Source organism: Arctopsyche grandis, chromosome 1 (genome assembly GCF_051622035.1).
Source record: "Arctopsyche grandis isolate Sample6627 chromosome 1, ASM5162203v2, whole genome shotgun sequence".
Classification (NCBI taxonomy): domain Eukaryota; kingdom Metazoa; phylum Arthropoda; class Insecta; order Trichoptera; family Hydropsychidae; genus Arctopsyche; species Arctopsyche grandis.
This window is the reverse complement of record NC_135355.1, coordinates 30,529,181-30,549,236: the sequence shown is the minus strand read 5'-3', so window position 1 is coordinate 30,549,236 and position 20,056 is coordinate 30,529,181. Positions and strand designations below refer to the sequence as shown.

The following is a 20,056-nucleotide window of genomic DNA, read 5'->3' as shown; positions in this document are numbered from 1 at the left end:
ATAGTATTTATTTTTTTTCGAAATATTTCTCGAAATTAAGAAAAGTGGACTTATACCACTTTCGAATATAACGGCTCATATGTAGTCTAATAAAACAAATGAAGATTCATTTCATAATTTTTCTTGAAATATTACATAATTTCGATTCAGAATCAAATAATACATGAAATATATCCAGATACTGGGCCCGAATTTTCACTTTCCACTTTCACGCCATATATTACATATGTAGAACCGTACTCTTTTTAACCGTAACTTTTTCTTACCCACGGCACACAGAAGATTTCCTCAGAAATCTAAAGCACATCACAAGTAAAAATATATAAAAGTTTATACACATAAACTACATTAATTCGTGTTGCATGTTACTCGGTGTGTAGAACAAAACCTTAATATTTAAAATATCAAAAAAAGATGTTACTTTGTATTCTTTTATATATATATATATATATATATTGTATAATTAGAATGGCAGCATATATTTAATTTTATTCTAAAATACATTTGAACAGAAATATCTATTATATTATATAACAATTACTTTGTTTTCAACATTTATATTACATTCACAACGTCCGACTTACGATGTTCATCAAAATAAATAAATAAAAATATCAATGATGCATTATATTTGCTTTCAGAAATGGAATGTTCTTTTCTATTGATATGTTTAATATAATACGTAACGTTTTACATTAGTATTTGTGATTCATTTCATGTTAATGAATTTAGTCAAAAGCGCTACTTTTTGATTATCCTGAAACTCTCTTGAAAATAAATTAATATATAAAATAAAATATCATACATCAGTAAAGAATGAACTTAAATTAAATTTAACCAAAACATTGAAAACTAATTGTCGTAGATATGTATGTATATACATATGTATTATATAGATCTATTATTATTTTATTAATATATAGATCTATTGGTGTATCCTTCGCCTTTGTGATAATATAGGCATTCAGATAATTAATTGGCTTAAGCGCCTTTCGGCTAAAAGCTAATACATACATAAATACTTATTAAACTTTTAAGATTGTACATAAATTGACTGATTTACCAAAAGTGCAAAATTATCTCACAACAGTACTAAGTGTCGCAATAAAAATTTACAGAATAAAACTTTAATACATCTAAGGTTTTAAAAATATTTGAAAATCTAAAGACTCAAAATGGCATAAAAAATATATAAGACATATTTAAGTAAAGCACATAAGTCAATTTCACTGGATTCACTCTTACAATAATTAATAACAATATAAAATACTTTTAAAATCATGTGTATACTATTTCCATAATATTACAATTAAATTTTTTTTGTACACAGTTTATACTTTATTATTTTAGTTGATTCTTCCCGAGCGTGCATCGGTGATCACGCCCCACAATTCAATGATAAAATCATCGGTGAAACCAAACTCTTCTAATTCACTATCATCTATAGCTTCAGCGAGCTGCATAGAGTTCGTTTTACTCACAGACAATTCCCAAATTTGCGTAGCTAAATCTAAATCGTTGATCCCCATGAAAGACTCCAACAAAGCATTAATTTTATCAATGCCGATCTTCGCTCGGTCATCATGCTGAAAGCAATCGTTTTCATAAATTAGATTTATCGGATAAATTTGCAAGTATTCTAATTAAGTCGATACACACCTCGTTTTCGATAGACGCTTTTCCGTTAGCTTTGAACCTTAACGTCTCTTTTCCAGACCCATATGATTGCTTTTTTCCACTCTTTGCCCCACTCGATTTTGGACCTATATTTCCAAAACCGCTTTTCATTGGTTCAATCAACCGAATCGAGAATACAGAGTCTTTTGGGATTTCTTTTAACATTTTAGCCACTTCGTAATGTCGTCGACCTACTACGTTTATATTGTTCAATTTCTCTATATGATCTCCGACCTGTAAAATTAAATAAAAACATTTTATAAATTTATTTACAGGTTATTTTAAAACTACAACGTGGTATTTGTGTCGTATGTGACCTGAATGTGTGGTAAATTGTATATAATTGAATTTTCTTTGATTCTTTTAATAAATGCATATCCAGCTCCATTGTCTGTAATCGTCAATCCTAAAGACTCATCTGACTTTATAACTTCGACTTCTTTCGGCGTGCCTTTTCTGTGAGCGAATATAAAATCTTCCAAGCCTATTTGGCCGCCTAATAACTTGGACATGTCGACTTTGTGTGTATTCAACGTACAATAGAGAATCTGAAATCAAAATATATAACAGTTAAACACAAATGTGTATATATTGTACAACTCATTGTATGTGTCGAAAATGGAATGCAGGAAATCATATAGAATGACATTACAAATTTTTCCTCTTTTGTTGCGATAGATTAGAAAATGTATGCAAAATAGCAAATGTATTCTAGAAAACGATATTGAAATCGGAACGAATTGATGCGGGGCTAATTATGAAAACAATTTCTATTTTCAAACGTATCACGTTTAAATTTCGTGTCAAGTTCAAATCCACACCTCGAACTAATATTTCTTTAAATTCTAAATGTACAGAAATATGACACCGAATTTTGCTAAATAGTAAATATTCCTTTTATGAATAATACAATTGCGTGTAGTTTTCTGATTATATCACTCGTTATCAAGAGTGTTAGCGATAAAAACTTGATAAATTAATTATACCTACATACTCGGTAAAGATTTACGTGTACATACATATATGTAGGTGATACTCGAGAAAAATGTTCTGATTTTTCATTCATTAAAAATTGTGATTGAGGCTACTTGGCTTTTAGGGTAGATTTTTTGTGCCTACAAATGTGCCCTTACTAACTACCAAACGATTGCAGTATATTTCTAATTTAACTTTCAGTTAGGTACCTACATATACCTACATATGTATAAGATTTATGTAAATACTTTCTCCCCTGTAACCTGTTTCGATCATGGTCGATATTTGCGATTTTACAACTGGGAACACAGCGCGAGGCATGGGCGCCCGCAAGGGGGGGCCACTTGCCCCCCCCCCCCTGGATTGATTGAAAATAGTCAAATAATGTTACTTTTATTTTAAATCACTTCGTGTTAGCATGAAGAAAGTGTGGAGAGACAGAACGTTGGCCAGCCTCTATGTAAAATCTACTACGAAGATTCCTATCGATCTTAAGCTTAAGTATCGTTAAATTCTCGAGAAATCGTTTATTAGAATCTCGAAAATATCGAGAATATTCTTAATTTATCACTACATGTTTTTACTCAATAAACTGACTGATTTGTATACTTGTTAACTCGTAAATAAATTTGTGAAGTATTTGTCCGGTAAATTATTATCCGGTCATCATATAAGTACATATACACATGTTACAACGAAATCGCACCATTTTTAAGTTAAATATATGTATGTGCATGTAGGTACTAATCTCTAGTGCGAAAGTATTCGGTTATGATATCACTAAAACGCTAGTGAAAATATATTTTCACTGACAATATGACCCCACTTAACACACATAAAACAAAGATTTTTGATTTATTATTTATTTATTTGAGTATTTGTTCCTTAGATATTAATCAATTTATAATCAGTATTTTAATATGCATAGATGGTCAGTATTTTTATTATTTGTCCGGTCACAAAAACACGGGCAAAGCCGGGTAGCAACACTGGGAATTTTATAAAATTATGTTTTACATATTGTTATTTTTACTATTTTGAATTACTTTTGTATATTTTTATTTTCTTTTCATGCCTTCTTTTATAATATTTTTTTTATATAATACTTTTTTTTCTATTCGATGTTCTATTGTATGTATCTCTCTATATCTTTCTTTCGTCATGTCTTTAATAAAGTTGTAAACCCCTGATATAATATACATATGTGGTGTTTGTGTCCTTTTAATTTTTGTATGTTGTCAAGTTTATATGCTAAAAAAATCAATTCACTATATTAAAAAAAAATTATACTTTCTCGAGAATTCTCGAGAATCTCGAGAAACAAAAAAATAAAATCTCGAATTCTCGAGATTCAAATATTTCGAGAAAATAAGATTCTCAAATCTCGAGATTCAAATATTCCGAGAAAAGGAGATTCGAGAATCTCGAGAATCAAAAAAAGTCGAAAAATCACAACCTCTAACAATCCTGACCGTTCGTTCACCATACAAATACGATACAGTAAATTAAAACTACATTAAAACATTACTAAAAATATTTTGCCCCCCCCCTTAGAAAATTTTCTGCGGGCGCCCATGGCGCGAGGTATGACTGACGACATGTGAACTCGTATGTACATATGTATAGAATCGACACATGCTAATGAATGCAAATGCAGCTGAATAATTAGCATTTTTGTAGAACGTATGTCCTTGAAAATAATGCGTGACATCACTGACACCATGTTTGGACTCTCCCCTCGCGTAATGTGTGGGCTCGATGTATTTTAATTTATTCCGGAAACATTGAATGCACCACTGTCCACTTCCGCAGGTCCATCGACCCATATATCCTGTACAAGACAAATGGTCACATCTAGTTGCATTTACTGTCAATTTCCGAACTGAAAAAGTAGACAATAAATTAAAATAAACTATAGAAATTGGGATTGAAACCGTTTGCGGGAAAACTTCTTAATGCAGAATAGCCCTCCGTGCACGTATTTCATATTAAAATACAAGTTAATTTTATGGTGCGTACGAACCAAACCAACGAACGGCCTCTGGGCCAACTTTTTAAACCAGTAGCGTACAAAATATCGAAATAAAAATTGAAATTAAATATCAAAATTAAAACTATTATTATTATATTAAAATTAAATTCAAATATCAAAATTAAATTATATTCATTTTATTAAAATTAAAATAAAATATTAGTTATAATAAAATTAAAGTTAAAACAGAACATGCACAATTTAAATAAATTTTCGAGATTGACCTAAAATTAGATCATCAACAATCACATACAGGTAATCGTCGACTTAAGATGTTTTGACTTACGAAGATACGCACTAAGATCGAAAAAAAATCAAAGAATTATTATTTTTACTTCCCCGTAAAGCACAGTTACTGAAAATATATCATGTATTAGTATGGGTGATCCAACGATCGTCGCTAACCCGGTGTGTTGTCGGTACATCAAACGGATTTTTTTATTCTTCAATTGTTTCTCTCGTTGAAAAAAATCAAACAAATAAATTAGCTCAGAGGTAAAATTTATCGGATAATGTGTGATTATTAATTTTATTTCGACGAAAGAAAAAAAAACTCTGACAAATCACCGACGTCGGTTTTTTTGTCGCATTGATTTCAATCATCGACGGAAGAATACATAGCACGACTTTTAAGAAATAATAACAAGATTATTTTTCGCTCGTAAGCAGAGAAATTATAATATCTCTCTGGTTGTAAATGCGTATCGTCGTAATTCAAAACATTATTGTAATTCAAAACATTGTTGTAATTTTAAAACATCAACGATGATCTAATTTTAGCTCAATCTCGCTATTTAGCTTAATTTTGATATTTTAATTTCAATTTTTTTATTTAATTTTTATTTCGATGTTTTGTATCCTACTGGTTTAAAAAGTTGGCCCAGAAGCCATCGTTGGTTTGGTCCGTACGCACCATTAGTGTCTAATTTTGTATTATGCGGAAACGTGAATCATAACGAGGGGAAGCCATCCAATGCAAGTAGATTATGGCGTATGCAACACATGACATTTTTTTAAGCAGTATGCAATCACATTTTATTCCACTTTCACTTCGTATGATTTGCCATTTACTTGGATAGGGGAAACACATATGTATGTAGATATAGAATAAGTATATATAGTTATTCTATATCTATGGGGAAACACCATTGGATAGTTATTAGCCACGTGGATTTTAAAACATCATATGATATTACTAACTGTTAACTCGGTAATATCATTATCTAATTTTCAATTTTTCAATCTGTATTATTGTTTTATTTTTATTATTTTACATGTGATTGTATTGGTCATTTTATTTTTCAAATATTAGTCAAATGTGAACCGGTCACAGGATAACCGGTCGCTCTAGATCGGTCACACGTGATCACCCGTCACACTAAAACTGGTCACGAGAAAACTGGTCACACCCTAAATCGGTCACGAGAAAACTGGTTAACCGATTTTAGGATGTGACCAGTTTTCTCGTGACCAGTTTTAGGGTGTGACCAGTTTTACAGTGTGACAGGTGATCACGTGTGACCGATCTAGAGCGACCGGTTGTCCTGTGACCGGTTCACATTTGACTAGTAATCACCGAACCGGTCAGTAATACCATATCAGATAAACCAATAAAAATTTCGGAATTTGAGCAAATTATATATTTTTTTTAATAGCTTAAATTGTCCTGAAGCGCTGCTAATTTCTGTATATGAAGAATGAGTAAAGTTAAGGTTTTATACGGTATTGCCATAAATCTACATAATACCGTCTTAAATAGAATTAAAAATGTTATAATATCATACATACATATGTACATCATCTCGTCAGGGCAAGTACCTTCCCAACAACCGTCACAATTTCTAAGTTTTCCATGGAAATATGGCCACTTTCGCTCGTTCACCGAGCGAATCAACGTTTTCAACGACTTACAAAAACAATTTTAAAACATTGGCGAAATCGTGCGAGATCAGCAGACTGTGACAACTGACACATCACGCCCAGCAGCCGGAGATCGCATGTTAAATCGAATGCAAAATAAAATGAGGGCAATCCATTGTCCCAAAACTGGCATTACCAAGTGCTAAGGTCCAAAACATTTTACAGTTGTACAAAAAACTGTTCTGTTATGACAGCTGAACTGAAATTTGTATAAAATGATATAAGAAGACATTTCCGGTTGAGTACGTCGACCATTACGCTTCTATTTTACAATGACGTTGTTTTTCCTATAAATAAAAAAAAGTATTTATCGTTCATAAGTACTGGTCTAAACGACTTTTAATCACTTTTACCGTTAAAATTTTGCAATTGTATAAGATCATAAATTGTTCTTTTGAATTGCGCCGCATTTCAGTTTGGTCAATTTTATTCACATTCTACCAAATTATAAAGAATGACTTTAAAGTACAAAAAATTACGAATATGCCACAATCTTACTATTGTTCTTTGGAATTTTATAAAGAATTTTCATTTAATTTTTTCCCCCCTAAAATATCGATAAGGCATTATCTCAAGCTAATAATGTTGACGGTACTTTAATTTTATTTTATTTATCGTTCAAAGCGATAAACTTGCAATCGAGGAATGCAAATTCTACTCGAAAAAACGCTTTTGACTTTAATATTGTTTCATTGTGTTCAACGTATGAAATTTTTACCACGCTCTCATTTGTATGCTTAGGTTGGTATACCGATAATTAATTTCGGCACATCGAGAAATAAACATACGCAGTTGAAAACACTGAACGAGTATTATTTATCACATTGTCTAATTGATAGACGTGTTCATTCACAAATTGAATCAAAAGTGCAATGTGCAATATCAAAATAAAGGTGACGACTGACTTGTATCAACGCTCGCGATCATATTATCAAAAAATATTGCGTTAAGAAATATTAAATCAGTGAATACTAAAACAATATGCAAACTTAGTAATGTAGGGGCCCTACGACATGGTCGAGTTTTGGGTCACCATCCTATGAGTTGGGACCGATTCGACCATGTTGGTGGAACTACTTTACTTCCTTCCCGCCCATAATATTATATAGTTGTGTCTACAACAATTCCATTGTTACGAGTCATTTAGACTACGCGCATATTGGCACGACATAATACAACATGAACCGACACGCTGCAGGTAATCTACTTCCAAAATGACTCTTAAGAGTGATATAAACAGTAAGGGTGGAACTGTTCTTGATTATCAATGCTTCATTTTTGTGACAACAAACCGTAAACAAATATTTATAAACTGAGTTTGATAGACAACCTTGTGCTACTAGTTTAGACCATTTTCAAATTCATTATACGAAATTTCGTCTAAGCAAAAAATATATAGTAGATGTGGAGCCAAACAATTATCTCACACGAAAGCAAAACACGATGAGCTGGTCCTGCTTCAATATTATGAAAAAAAATCGGCGGACAAGTTGCTTTTTCCCACAAAAAATGGTTCACTATTGTCAATTACTGTTGTCCTACAAAGCAAAAGAGCAAAAAAAAAAGTTGACAATAATAGACAATAGTGAACCATATTTTGTGGGCAAAAGCAACTAGTGCACCGATCTCTGATTATATGTACCCACGTATAATACTTTGGAAAGCGACGACACAGAAAATTGTCAACTCTTGAGACTTTTCCATCGATCAAGTACATATTTATTGCGTCTGATGATGACAAGTTTCCTTTGGCATCTCGTCGCAACTTTCATTTCAATCAGGTAAAGAAACAGACGATGATGATCGCGAGCAAGAAAGTGCACGTGTTATGGAAGTTTCAGCGGCGATAAAACCGGTCTAAGCCGGACGGGAAAAAAAACTGGAATTCGAACCGGAGGCCGAGATGGCGAGGCTGTGCCCCTGGGGGAGTTCTCTTGGAGTACCTACATTGTACGTACATTCAAGGGCAAGCGAACCTTGGATCGGATGCGACAGTACCATCACCGTTACATCAAATGCTTTGCTGGGTGTGCTTTGTGGGTCGCAAGTGCACTTTACCCGGTCAACATCCGCTCGGTCAACGTTTTGGATCAATAGACATTCCAAGAATGTACAAGTTTGTATATATGTATTATATAATATGTATAGTATGAAACATCTAACGATCATCTAAACATCATGCGATCATGTTCTCTTTGACTTCAAATTAATATTTTCAAAACAGTTCTCCTTTGTCCTTCATTTTAAAATGGCTCAATACAAAAGATGGACTTAAAAGACTTAGAAGATAAGCAAAGAATTTTATTTATTTTCATAATATATGTACTATGAATTAATATATGTAATTACTATGGAATATAAATAATAATAACTGATTGATTTATATACTTGTTAACTCGTATATAATTTTTTGTGTCATGTTCAGTATGAATATATGCATGAAGCATGAAACAGGCAAACATGTTTGATTTATTATTTATGTATTTGTTTCATATATAATCAATTTTTGGTCAGTATTTTAATATGAATAGATGGTCAGTATTTTTATTTTTTGATCAGTATGTTATCTTTTGGTCACAAAACCACCGGAAAATCCGGGTAGAAACACTAGAAATTTTATAAAATTCTTTGTTACATATTGTAATTTTTACTATTTTAAATTACTATTGTATATTTTTATTTTATTTAATTTTACTTTTTTTTCTATTAAATGTTCTGTTGTATCTCTATATATTTCTTTCATCACGTGTTTAATAAATTTATAAGTTTCTAACATAATATAGTCTTTGTGTCCTTTTGATTTTTGTATATTGTCGATTTTATAGACTAAAAAAATGGATTCACTATATTAAAAAAAAATTATACTCGAGAAGTCACGAGAATCTCGAGAAACAAAATAGAAAATCAAGTATTCCGAGATAATGAGATTCTTAAATCTCGAGATTCAAATATTCTGAGAAAATGAGATTCTCGAATCTCGAGAATCAAAAAAAGTCGAGAAATCACAACCTCTAACCGCAATCAAATAATAGAAATATTATTACGACGAATTTCGTCAATAATGATTCAAGAGAGAAATAAAAAAGACAATGCATGTGTGCAATCAAATATAAATTCGCATGTGTTACACCGAATCCGTGAAATTGTCTATGACACGCATTCGGCAAGAGAATTGCCGAATGCGTGAAAAATGCAAGCACGTTGCCCAGTTCACGGATTCGGCAAATTCTTTGCCGAATGCGTGAACTGGACAGCGTGTAATATTATAACCATGTGTCAAAGTGACAGCTGAATGAGGATGTTTAATTTAGTTTAATTTACATATTATTATGTATAATATGATATCATATATCTCATATGACTTGTACATAAATTAATGCTATTTTTATATATTTTGATCAATATTTTAACAGTCGGAATTTTATATCTTTTGAAGAATCAGTATTATATTATAAATATTTAATTTCATTACACATGTCCCACATGGCCCTGCGTGACCTGAGTGAGAGGTGACTACGAGCTTGTTAAAATACACACAGGGCTGTTTTGGTCCTTCGGACAAATGCATCTCCGGACTCCGGAGAGATATATGCAGGTAGATTAAGCGTTTCACACCCGGTGATTTCTTAGTCGTTCACATTTTTATACATTTGGTCTGGTCGGTGTAGCCGAGAGCTATGTTCTGGGACATGTGTAATGAAATTAAATATTTATGTTAAATATTGATCAAAATGTATAAAAATAGCATTAATTTATGTACAAGTCATATGAGATGATCGAAACATATGTATGTAGTCATATTTATACATAATAATATGTAAATTAAACATCCTCATTCAGCTGTCACTTTGACACTTGTCCACGCTGTCCAGTTCTAAAAAACAACACCGGAGCGCTGCTGTCTATCTGCCGACTCCACGCTTTGAGCAGACAAATTCTTGCCAAATACACGCATTCGCCAAAGAATTTGATGAATCCGTGAACTGGGCAACGTGCTTGCATTTTTCACGCATCCGGCAATTCTGTTGCCGAATGCGTGTAATAGACAATTTCACGGATTCGGTGTAACACATGCACATGTATGTATGTATGTATGTACCCGATAATCATGCGGTGATTATCATACGTACATATATCTATCTGTTTCTTTCTACATACATCAAAGATTCAATTTAATATCCGACTCAGTTGAATATCAATTTCAAAATTTCGATATTTTAATAGAAATATGCGTAGAAAGGTTGCGTGTTCGTTGAAAATTAAATCTAATAGGTCTAGACGTCGGAGTCGCAACTCCGTAATGAGATTTGTGTTTATTATCGCATTAACTCTGTTGGGTCGACATCGAGTAAACAAAGGTATGAATGTGGAAATAAAACGAAAAAGGTATTGTGTTAGTAGAAATAAAACTCATTTAAACGTTATTGTTCGGAATTGGTTTCGTCTCATGACGTAAAAAGTAAACGAAGAAAAAAAAATGGCATTCGTTAGCGCAGGAAAAAAGTAAATAAAAATCAACCGAAGTAAAAGTAAGCCATTGTCAATTATGGACGATGAAGCGAAAATCGATTTATTTAATTGCCAATGCAAATTTCGAGAGGGGCAATGAAAAAAAATACAAATCGTAAATTTCATTTGTGAAGGCAGTATAGAACTCATCAATTAACGAAATTTTAAAACTCAAAAAACTTAAGATAATTCTATGACAATGAAAGATATTAAAATACACGTCACACCTATTCCTGTGACACGATGCGGTTAAATTGGACGTCTAAAATGCTCCAAATCACCTGTTACCACGCTACGAGTAACGTCCAAGTTACTCATACGAGCTGCTCGCATCGTGTCAGCCCGGTATAATGAAAAAATAGTAATCAAATTAACCAGAGAATCTACTGGAGTTAAAGTGTGTACATAATACATACATCAATACATATAATGATATCCAAAATCAAACCAAATCGCGTTTACAGATTATGAAGTTATTATTATCTTCCAAAAAAAATTAAGTACTATGACAAATTCTCCGTGTTTGTCATACTGATGCATACATATATACATATGTATGTATGCAACACTCCAAGTGCACATTTCATTCGTTCATGAACATCCTAGTTTGTTCATACACGAACCAATCTAGCCGAATATTGTACACAAAAGATCAAATTGACTAGCAATTAATGCACAAACTAAGTAGGCATAAGTTATTAATAAAAAAATAATTAACTATTTGGCATAAGAATTCTCAATCGTTTGTCCCATCCTCCATTCTGTCTTTTATTAAAACTGGAATTATCTCTGGATATTGGAATTATCGCAATGTTATAATGCGGTTTCCATAGGATTTCTCATTTAAAATATTCTTTTTTTTGAATTTTGACATCAAAGTGTTTCATGTGACACCTGGTAGAAGTTTTGACTACTAACACTTCAACTAAAACTTATAGTTCATGAATGAACAAATTAGTATGTTCATGAACGAACCGGACTTGGAGTAAACACTTGGACTGTAACATACATATACATGCACGTGCAAAAGAAACGATTATATGTTTCCTAGTCAACCACATCAACAATCAATTCAATGATATCGAGAAAAGAAAACAGTTTCAATTACGAGACGTTTACATGACTTTATTTCATTCGATTAGACTAAAACTAAAAAAAACAGCCAACTGCTTGATAATGGATTTCAGACTATATGGCCTGTTCAGAATGAATTTAGCCTGACCTGATTGTTAATGGTGACGTGGATATATGCATGCACATATGTATGGATGTATGTATGTAAGTTTCCGGTCAGATTCACACCATTTGACGACCGAAGTATCAGCTTTGTGCTGATGGCATGAAACTTCCCGGTCTCCGTGACGAGCCGGAATGTTAAATTACAGAAAACGCAAATATCGGAAGGCAAAGATCGAAAATCGAAAGATCAAAAAAAAAGGGTGCATGGTAAACGGTACATACTCACTTAATTTGCGCGAGCAGGATACAACAGGAACAAGAGGAACAGACTTTTCCTCCCGTATTAATGTGCGGGCGCAGAATACGGGAGGAAAAGCATGTTCCTCTTGTTCCTGTTGTATCCTGCTCGCGCAAATTAAGTGAGTATGTACCGTTTACCATGCACCACTTTTTTTTGATCTTTCGACTTAAGATCTTTCGATTTTGGATCTTTGCCTTCCGATATTTGTGTTTTCTGTAATTTAACATTCTGTCTCGTCACGTAGACCCGAAACTTCCATATCCCAGTGAACTAACTGGTCGTTAAAGAAAATATGTGTAATGATGTTTTAATATGTAAAAACCAGTTATGACGCTATTCTTATTGTTGAATTGTTATGATCGTCGAATGTTATTATTATTTTGTACTCAGCGCTGGCTTAAATTGTGTATCAGATTAAAAATTAAATTACATAGTGAACCAAATATGCGGATTCGTTCGACAGCAAATTAAATGGCCCCGAACATGTCTGGAGATTGTTTTGATCACATCGGCGATTCTAAACCTTTTAAGGCTTGCGTGATATGTACTTCATTTCACAGCCACTCGATAGTGACGCTTCATCGCGAACAATAAAACCAGTCCAATTGAAATAAATGCCAAATAAATTGCGCCAAAGCATACCGAGAGTTCGCAAGCCTTCAGTTGATGAGATCTGGATTGCGCTCGCCATACATAGCTATTACCAAAACTAGTTTTTACTTTGATTTTTGTTTTTGGGACACAAATAATAAAATTCACATGTTTTGCGTAACCAATGCCTAATTTGAGCCGGTAGGAAAAAATCCTAGATCCATATTACGCTCGGTTATCTTATCTTCGGCTGAATAAATAATTAAATCAAAGAAGGGGGACCGCAATAATTACATTATTGAATATAATAAAAATCTGTTATTATAGCTTCAACTATATGTATGTAGTTAGCGGTCTTAATAAACATCGATTTATAAATTTGACGAATATTTTTCAGTTCTGTCGAGCGTTTTTAATTCAAAAAGTATTTTACATCTAACAAGTAGGTACTTTAAATCTATACGTATGTACATACAAGTTGAGCTGATAAGCACAATGCGTATATAAAACGTAGATTGTGGTTTTAATGTAACAGTAAGAGTTTTGGCCAGGGCTTTGTAGTCAGATCAAATTTTATCGACTCCGACTCCGGTTTTCTTTTATGATTCGGCTGACTACGACTCCAACTTGAACGATTTTAGTAAAATGGACTTCTTGCCAACGTATACAATTATACAATTAAGTAATAAAAATAATAGTGATTTTCAAATTAAAGGCATTAAAAAAATCACTAAAAATTTAAATGGTACCCAATTTATTGAATTATTGGTAATGAAATAGTTATAAATAAAAATTAAGTACATTCATAGTATATGCGTATGAATTTCAAACACAAATAAATCAATTTAATAAAAAAAATTGAAACGGAGGAAACATCCGTTTTGGCCAGAACTCATCAAAATATGTGCAATTCAACGATTTTATATATTTATTATGTATGTAATTTAAATTCATGATTTTTATAAATAAATTAATAAATTCAATTTTATTAGTGGATTTAGTTCAATAAAATAAATGAATCTAGTTGACGCATACCGTAATACTATTAATTAAAAAAAAATTAATAAAAAGGAATCGGAGTCGGAGTCGGAGTTTTTTTCTTACGACCCCGACTCCGATTGCACAGCCCTAGTTATTGACGATACGACATACAACGTTTATGGTAATACGATCATAATAGTAAAACTAAATTATTTTATTTATTTCTGAGCAACGCGAGTTTATTATTAATATTATTATAAGACAATTTCAATGAATCATCCATAACAATAGATTTGTTTATACAAAAATTCCACTGCACTTTATATTCAACACAATTGTTTGAACGTAATGGATACAATTGAATCGACGATTATTCTTCAATATCGATTTCATTTTTGAATTTTTGAATGTGAATCAAAACTCCTAAAAACTCAGGTAGCACACGTCATACTCCAAAAGTAAATCACACTCTATTTTTGGCGATTGTGCTCATCAAATAGTGGAGTTTCTAAATTGACAGCTACTTAGCTTGATAAATGGACGTACATATCTAATCTCTACGTTGATTATTTTTCAAATCTAATTAGACACTCATGAGTTCATAAAAGAATTCCATTAAGCCGCGTTAAAGTACATATACAAATGGTATTTAAAACTTTGAGGAAAAGTTTGGTGTTTTCACCCAGTGCGAACGAGTTTTTGGTGAGATTGGGTTCTTACATCTTCCGGTGGGAAGTCGTAGCATGCTGATATCTTCTGATAGAGTTCCTTGACGTTGGAAAAACCTGATATGATCCCCACAGGACTTCCGTGAGCTTGCTGGCAGTGGAAGACCAGCTGGGGTTTCTGCACTGGCGCGGATTGAGGGATCTCGTCTGTTGGTAGTTTTCTGCCGTTGGGTGGGCGAGGCCCCTCCTCGGGACGAGGTGGAGGAGCCGGCTTGGAGGATTTCTTCTTGAAGAGCGACATCGCCACCGGCGAAGACCGAACCCTCACTGGAAAAACTTATCGCTGTTATCGCTCATCGGTCATCGCTCATCACTCGTCACGCTCCCACCAGATAACCGAGGACAGATAGCCGTGTCGACACAAATGATGGCACAAATGGTATCGAGAAGCACAGAGTCAGACACATGGCGAGCCGGCCGCTCACCTGCCGCACCACCACCTCACTGCAGGCCTGACTAATGACTATACCTACATTATAACGCACACTCTCACTCACTTCAGTATTGGTATTCGACCACAAACTTCCTCAATTCGAAATACACGAACCAATAGGTCGTGACTCGCGGGGGACAAAGTTACAACGAGCTCATATCTGAAGTCTAAAGATTGTTATGTTTCCATAATTTCTTGATTGTTTGTATATAAAATCGAAACGGCGTCTGTGATTCGTTTCTGATTGACTGTCGTCAAAGTCGTTTCTGATTGGCTGTCGTCAAAGTCGTTTCTGATTGGCTGGATTGGTCAAAATAGTTTGTGTTTGGTCGGTCGTTAAATTTTTTTTTTCGATTCAAATAAATTTCATAAAAATCAAATGAATATCTTTTCATCGTTTTAATTTCATTTCCATTTACCTAGCCAAGCCGGGTAGCACCACTAGCTAAATATATATATATATATATATATATATATATATATATATATATATATATATATATATATATATATATATATATATATATATATATATATATATATATATATATATATATATATATATATATATATATATATAAATGAATGTCTGTGTGTGTGTGTCTCAAATAGGCTCCTAAGCCACTGAAGCGATTACGATGGAACTTTCAGGATTTGTTGTATGCATGTTCGGGAAGATTACTGTAAAAAAAACGGGAACGGAAACGGGAAAAAAGGGAATGAGTGTCATTCGCTATAATTTCAAATGTTTTCGCGTCGCGACCAGAGTGTTCGCTGCCTGCGTTGTTCCGAAAAATGGGAACGGGAACGGGAACGGGAACGAGAACGGGAACGGGAACGGAACGGGAAAGGGAACGGGAATTGCATGCGTTATTGTGGCATTGCAACGCATGCAGGGTTCAGCTAGTTAAAAATAAAATCAAAATTTTGAGAGTTCGTGGGTTTGATTATAAATGATCGTTTATATTTGAGCGTTAGGTTTGAGCGTTATTTTTATGGTTCGATGAACACATCCCAAATTTGAATCGCTACCATTATAACTGCCGCTACGAAAATCGCTCGCGTGGATCTCCCGTCGCACGAAAATTCGTCGCACAGGAAAATTGCCGTACAGAAAACTGCCCAAAACTCGTATAAAAAAGCATTTTTTGAGCAATATTCGGACAGTTTTCTGTACGGCAATTTTCCTGTGCGACGAATTTTTGTTCGTCAGGAACCCACGCGAGTGATTTTCGTAGCGGTGGTTATCTTGGTAGCGATTAACATTTGGGATGCATCCCGTTTATCCCTTTTTATACAAATAATGGTTAAACTGCAGGGCTGTTTTTGAAAAAAAAGATAATGGAACTCACTTCTTGTCAAGTTTTTTATTATAAAAGATTATATTCAAACTAAATTATATAGAATATTCGTTTGAAACATAAAAAATGTTGAGAAAAAAGGTTCCGGAACGCCGTTCCACCGCGTTACATGGGAAAAAAGCCTTGGTAATATGTATAAAACCGCTAAGTATAAATGGAGATAAGAACATATCATTTTAGATTAGCCGAAATCTATTGTGAATCAGCACATACATATGCACATGTGAATCAGTGGCCTGTCTTGGAAATCCCCCCGTTTTTATCGCACAGCATTAGTTACAATATTTTCTAAACTTTGATGCGGTTACTCGAATTTATACATACGCACAGTTGTCCTACGCACACTCAGCATCTGTAGCGTACGTAAACTCGGTATCTGCACGAGTGTGCGTGCGCTCAGTACTGTACCGGCGCGCAAGCATACTACTAACAAACCGCATTAAAGTTTGAAATACAGCACTTACATGTACGTGAGCTGGGTATAAGGGGACCATGTGACGTCCAACCAGGTCCCCTTGTATCCTGCTCGCGCACACGCTAGTGAGACTCTGTGATACAATAAAAACAGGGAGATATCCATGACACGTCACTGATATGTATATTGTATTAAAACAGCCATAGCTCAGTTTGTAATTTATTGTAGAGTACCCTCACATGTTTAAAATGGTTCGGTGATTATTCCGCACAAAGCGATCTCGGACACGTCACTAAAATTTTGATCACGGAACATCTGGCACCCGAAAATTACATCATTCCACATGAACTATCATACTAACGAGTACTCTGGTCCCAGATATTCCGTAAGCGCGATTGTCGTGGTAACGAACGATTGTCGTATGCGCATTCGCAATGTATGAAATAATCTGTTTACGCAAGTACTTATTTCGAAATACAAATACTTTTTTTTTTACGTATTTTTATTCTACTAAATTCATAATTTATCGAATATGTAAGATATTTACATCATAAAAGTATATTTTAAAAATTATTTTGGACAGGTTTCAAGCGATTGGAATATATTTATCTATATTTTATATTCTCAGATTCATTAAATGTACATATTTGATCCAAAAAAAAACTTTTTTTTAGCTAATTTTACAAATTGAATCTACCTACATAGCTAGTTGTATAATATAAAATTGCAATTTTATGTATTTACAACTTTTTTTTAACGTGTACATATCTAACAACAATAATAATTAATAAAATAAAGTATTCAGTTTTGGTTCTAGTCAATATGTTTGTTTTTTTTTTAATTAAACCAAAACATTTTGACATAATTATATCCACACTTTTTAACAATGTGTATCAAGAAAACGTCATAATTGTTGACAATTACTCCAGTATGTAATTATTTATCTTTGAAGTAATACACAGAAGTCCCAGAGAGTGAAGGTCGGGGGTGGGGCTTAATCGGTAAAAATCCGGCACTACCCTGCAGTTCGGACTGTAGGCTGTCTTTCGAAGATTCCCCACCTCCAGCGCAGCGAAAAAAAAAATAGTATGTAATTATTTGCCACTTAAAATTTAAAATCAAAAGTATCTAGCGGTTATTATTCTCAATAATTTCATAGGATTCTTATTTTATGACTTTAAAATCCAAATGACCAATAACCATACATCTATCAATAATAATAAGCGTGTCTCTCCATTTTAAAGAAATATTATCGTTGAAAGAAAAACATTTAATTGAATCATCTCTAATTTACATTCAAAATATACCTCCTTTATGAATAGAGCTAAATTTGTATGAATGTATATTTAAACTCGGATATAAAGTCTCATTACATCGATTACAGGTGTAAGTATGTGATTCGGAGATGGCCGTAAAAGACGACGCTTGTTTCCGGTGGGCGCGTGCAGACAAAAGTGGTGTGGCAGACCTGAGCTACAACCTCTCTTGACGTGCGGCCGCCAACATGGTGAGTGGTCGCGGCTGAGTTTCGCTAATCCGGCCCCATCGGGCCCGAGCCATGGAATACAGGGAGTGTTTGTGTGCTAATTGTGAGGTAATTGTGTGATGGCGTTGATTTCAGACGAAGGGCACGTCGTCGTTTGGTAAGCGGCGTAATAAGACCCACACGCTATGTCGCCGGTGCGGCCGCTCTTCTTACCACATCCAGAAGTCCAAATGCGCGCAGTGCGGATATCCGGCCGCCAAGCTCCGATCATGTTAGTATTTACTCCTCGTCACACCCACACCCACACCCACACCTCGCTCCTCACTCCTCGCTCCTCATCCCATCGACGACGTGTTTACACGTCGACGGTCCTCTACACCTTTTAGGTTAAGTGTTGCTCGATGTCAAAATGCTCACTTCATTTCACTTCACATCGTTGAAAGTGCTTTAAAATGCTTTATCATAGATAATCTTATTTTCATACTAAATAAACCTCAAGACTGATCCCTTGGTATTTAACAAATAATGAATTGGGTCTGGTTATTCATCACAAGGATCCCACATTTAAATTAAACCTATAGAAAACCACAAGCAATGCTCGTGTGCGTAATCTTTTCACCCGATAAGAACTATGACTAAAATTAATATATATTTGTTGAAAGCGCTATTTATAAATTTTCAATAGTAATTTTGGTTTGGTTTAAAATGAGCTGCTATTTACCAATTTTATAGTTCCATACAATATGATTAAAGTGTACTGTATTTCAATTTTATATTCGATTTATTAAATAATCACATGTAGTTAGCCTACAAATTGAATTTAAAACTGAATTGCCTACACACTTCGTGTAATTATATATCTTAAAATGCATTAACTATTTACACCATCCTTAGGCTCATAACAAACCCACCTGTTCTTCGATTTTACTTTCAGTATCGTTTAAACTGCTAATAGCTGTTAACTGCAGTTGGTAACAAACTAATTTCAAGACATAAGATTTCCACTGTTGCTTGAAGTTGAAATCTTGTTGTAAATGTAAACTAATATATTAGAAACCTGCTACGTTTGAGATGCTGATTTTTCTTGTAAGTCTGTGTCTTGTAATTAGCAGGTATATCAAAATGTTATAATGTAACTATGACACTTTGAATGGATTTGTCGTATTGTATTATGACAACATTTTAAAATTCAATTGTAGCGCTTATTTTTTTTATTTAATACTATTGTTATAATTTAAATGTTTTTGATTTTAGATAACTGGTCAGTGAAAGCTAAGCGCAGGAAGACCACCGGAACTGGACGTATGCGTCACTTGAAAATTGTCAGAAGGCGTTTCCGTAACGGATTCAGGGTAGGACTCCCGGCTGCACCGAAGAAAGTCACCGACAAGCCCAAGACAAACAAGGCCCCAGCCAAGCCCGCGGCTAAGGCGTGAAATATTTTATTAACACTTTAAAAAATAAAATT

The 20,056-nt window shown here is 33.7% G+C and overlaps 2 protein-coding genes across 2 annotated transcripts; one reads left to right on the top strand and one right to left on the bottom strand.

The window, feature by feature from the left end:
* Nucleotides 1-113: 113 nt before the first annotated feature.
* Nucleotides 114-15,535, bottom strand: kermit (PDZ domain-containing protein GIPC-like protein kermit). The gene is made up of 4 exons (XM_077443094.1): nucleotides 14,886-15,535; nucleotides 1,995-2,225; nucleotides 1,660-1,911; nucleotides 114-1,586 (listed from the first exon to the last, which is right to left on the bottom strand). The coding sequence occupies exons 1-4, from the start codon at nucleotides 15,132-15,134 to the stop codon at nucleotides 1,347-1,349; spliced, it is 972 nt and encodes a 323-aa protein (XP_077299220.1). The 5' UTR covers nucleotides 15,135-15,535; the 3' UTR covers nucleotides 114-1,346.
* Nucleotides 15,536-18,511: 2,976 nt separating this feature from the next.
* On the top strand, nucleotides 18,512-20,024 carry RpL37a (ribosomal protein L37a). The gene is made up of 3 exons (XM_077428928.1): nucleotides 18,512-18,609; nucleotides 18,724-18,859; nucleotides 19,843-20,024. Exons 1-3 carry the CDS (start codon nucleotides 18,607-18,609, stop codon nucleotides 20,022-20,024), a joined length of 321 nt encoding a protein of 106 aa, XP_077285054.1. The 5' UTR covers nucleotides 18,512-18,606.
* Nucleotides 20,025-20,056: the final 32 nt, after the last annotated feature.